Source organism: Ictalurus furcatus, chromosome 1 (assembly GCF_023375685.1).
Source record: "Ictalurus furcatus strain D&B chromosome 1, Billie_1.0, whole genome shotgun sequence".
In the NCBI taxonomy this organism is placed as follows: Eukaryota; Metazoa; Chordata; class Actinopteri; order Siluriformes; family Ictaluridae; genus Ictalurus; species Ictalurus furcatus.
The window spans coordinates 914,237-916,736 of NC_071255.1; the positions used below are offsets into that span (position 1 = coordinate 914,237).

Sequence of the window (2,500 nt, forward strand, 5' to 3'; positions counted from 1 at the left end):
TATAAAGAGTTCAGCGCTCTCTGTTCCTCAGGTCTGGACTCGGACATGAGCACACTGCTGGTGTGGCTCGCCAAGAACCGCTCCATCAGACACCTGTCCCTGGGCAAGAACTTCAACAACATCAAATCAAAGTGAGAACCACGGAACGAGTGAGGGGACGAGTGCGAGTGACGGAGAACGAGTGAGGGGACGAGTGCGAGTGACGGAGAGCGAGAACGAGTGAGGGGACGAGTGCGAGTGAGGGGACGAGTGCGAGTGACGGAGAGCGAGTGAGGGGACGAGTGCGAGTGACGGAGAACGAGTGAGGGGACGAGTGCGAGTGACGGAGTGTGAGAACGAGTGAGGGGATGAGTGCGAGTGACGGAGAGCGAGAACGAGTGAGGGGATGAGTGCGAGTGACGGAGAGTGAGAACGAGTGAGGGGACGAGTGCAAGTGACGGAGAGTGAGAACGAGTGAGGGGACGAGTGCGAGTGACGGAGAGCGAGAACGAGTGAGGGGACGAGTGCGAGTGAGGGGACGAGTGCGAGTGACAGAGAACGAGTGAGGGGACGGGTGCGAGTGACGGAGAACGAGTGAGGGGACGAGTGCGAGTGACGGAGTGTGAGAACGAGTGAGGGGATGAGTGCGAGTGACGGAGAGCGAGAACGAGTGAGGGGATGAGTGCGAGTGACGGAGAGTGAGAACGAGCGAGGGGACGAGTGCAAGTGACGGAGAGTGAGAACGAGTGAGGGGACGAGTGCGAGTGACGGAGAGCGAGAACGAGTGAGGGGATGAGTGCGAGTGACGGAGAGCGAGAACGAGTGAGGGGACGAGTGCGAGTGACAGAACGAGTGAGGGGACGAGTGCGAGTGATGGAGAACGAGTGAGGGGACGAGTGCGAGTGACGGAGAACGAGTGAGGGGACGAGTGCGAGTGACGGAGAACGAGTGAGGGGACGAGTGCGAGTGACGGAGAACGAGTGAGGGGACGAGTGCGAGTGACGGAGAGCGAGAACGAGTGAGGGGATGAGTGCGAGTGACGGAGAATGAGTGAGGGGACGAGTGCGAGTGACGGAGAGCGAGTGAGGGGATGAGTGCGAGTGACTGAGAACGAGTGAGGGGACGAGTGTGAGTGACAGAGAGTGAGAACGAGTGAGGGGATGAGTGCGAGTGACGGAGAACGAGTGGGGGGACGAGTGCGAGTGACGGAGAGCGAGTGAGGGGATGAGTGCGAGTGACTGAGAACGAGTGAGGGGACGAGTGTGAGTGACGGATAGTGAGAACGAGTGAGGGGACGAGTGCGAGTGACGGAGAGTGAGAACGAGTGAGGGGATGAGTGCGAGTGACGGAGAACGAGTGGGGGGACAAGTGCGAGTGACGGAGAGTGAGAACGAGTGAGGGGACGAGTGCGAGTGACGGAGAGCGAGTGAGGGGACGAGTGCGAGTGACGGAGAGCGAGTGAGGGGACGAGTGCGAGTGACGGAGAGCGAGTGAGGGGACGAGTGCGAGTGACGGAGAACGAGTGAGGGGACGAGTGCGAGTGACGGAGAGCGAGAACGTGTGAGGGGATGAGTGCGAGTGACGGAGAACGAGTGAGGGGACGAGTGCGAGTGACGGAGAGCGAGAACGTGTGAGGGGATGAGTGCGAGTGACGGAGAACGAGTGAGGGGACGAGTGCGAGTGACGGAGAGCGAGAACGTGTGAGGGGATGAGTGCGAGTGACGGAGAACGAGTGAGGGGACGAGTGCGAGTGACGGAGAGCGAGAACGTGTGAGGGGATGAGTGCGAGTGACGGAGAACGAGTGAGGGGACGAGTGCGAGTGACGGAGAGCGAGAACGTGTGAGGGGATGAGTGCGAGTGACGGAGAACGAGTGAGGGGACGAGTGCGAGTGACGGAGAGCGAGAACGTGTGAGGGGATGAGTGCGAGTGACGGAGAACGAGTGAGGGGACGAGTGCGAGTGACCGAGAGCGAGTGAGGGGATGAGTGCGAGTGACTGAGAACGAGTGAGGGGATGAGTGTGAGTGACGGAGAGTGAGAACGAGTGAGGGGATGAGTGCGAGTGACGGAGAACGAGTGGGGGGACGAGTGCCAGCGACGGAGAGCGAGAACGTGTGAGGGGATGAGTGCGAGTGACGGAGAACGAGTGAGGGGACGAGTGCGAGTGACGGAGAGCGAGAACGTGTGAGGGGATGAGTGCGAGTGACGGAGAACGAGTGAGGGGACGAGTGCGAGTGACGGAGAGCGAGAACGTGTGAGGGGATGAGTGCGAGTGACGGAGAACGAGTGAGGGGACGAGTGCGAGTGACCGAGAGCGAGTGAGGGGATGAGTGCGAGTGACTGAGAACGAGTGAGGGGATGAGTGTGAGTGACGGAGAGTGAGAACGAGTGAGGGGATGAGTGCGAGTGACGGAGAACGAGTGGGGGGACGAGTGCCAGCGACGGAGAACGAGTGAGGGGACGAGTGCGAGTGACGGAGAGCGAGAACGTGTGAGGGGATGAGTGCGAGTGACGGAGAACG

The 2,500-nt window shown here is 60.7% G+C and overlaps 1 protein-coding gene across 2 annotated transcripts in view; it reads left to right on the forward strand.

The window, feature by feature from the left end:
* LOC128619798 (F-actin-uncapping protein LRRC16A-like) overlaps nt 1–2,500 on the forward strand; it is a 53,855-nt gene that overhangs the window by 30,409 nt on the left and 20,946 nt on the right. For both annotated transcript variants that reach the window (XM_053644357.1, XM_053644278.1), the window contains exon 19: nt 32–131. In XM_053644357.1, coding sequence (XP_053500332.1) covers nt 32–131 — 100 coding nt within the window. The remainder of the gene's footprint in view (nt 1–31; nt 132–2,500) is intronic.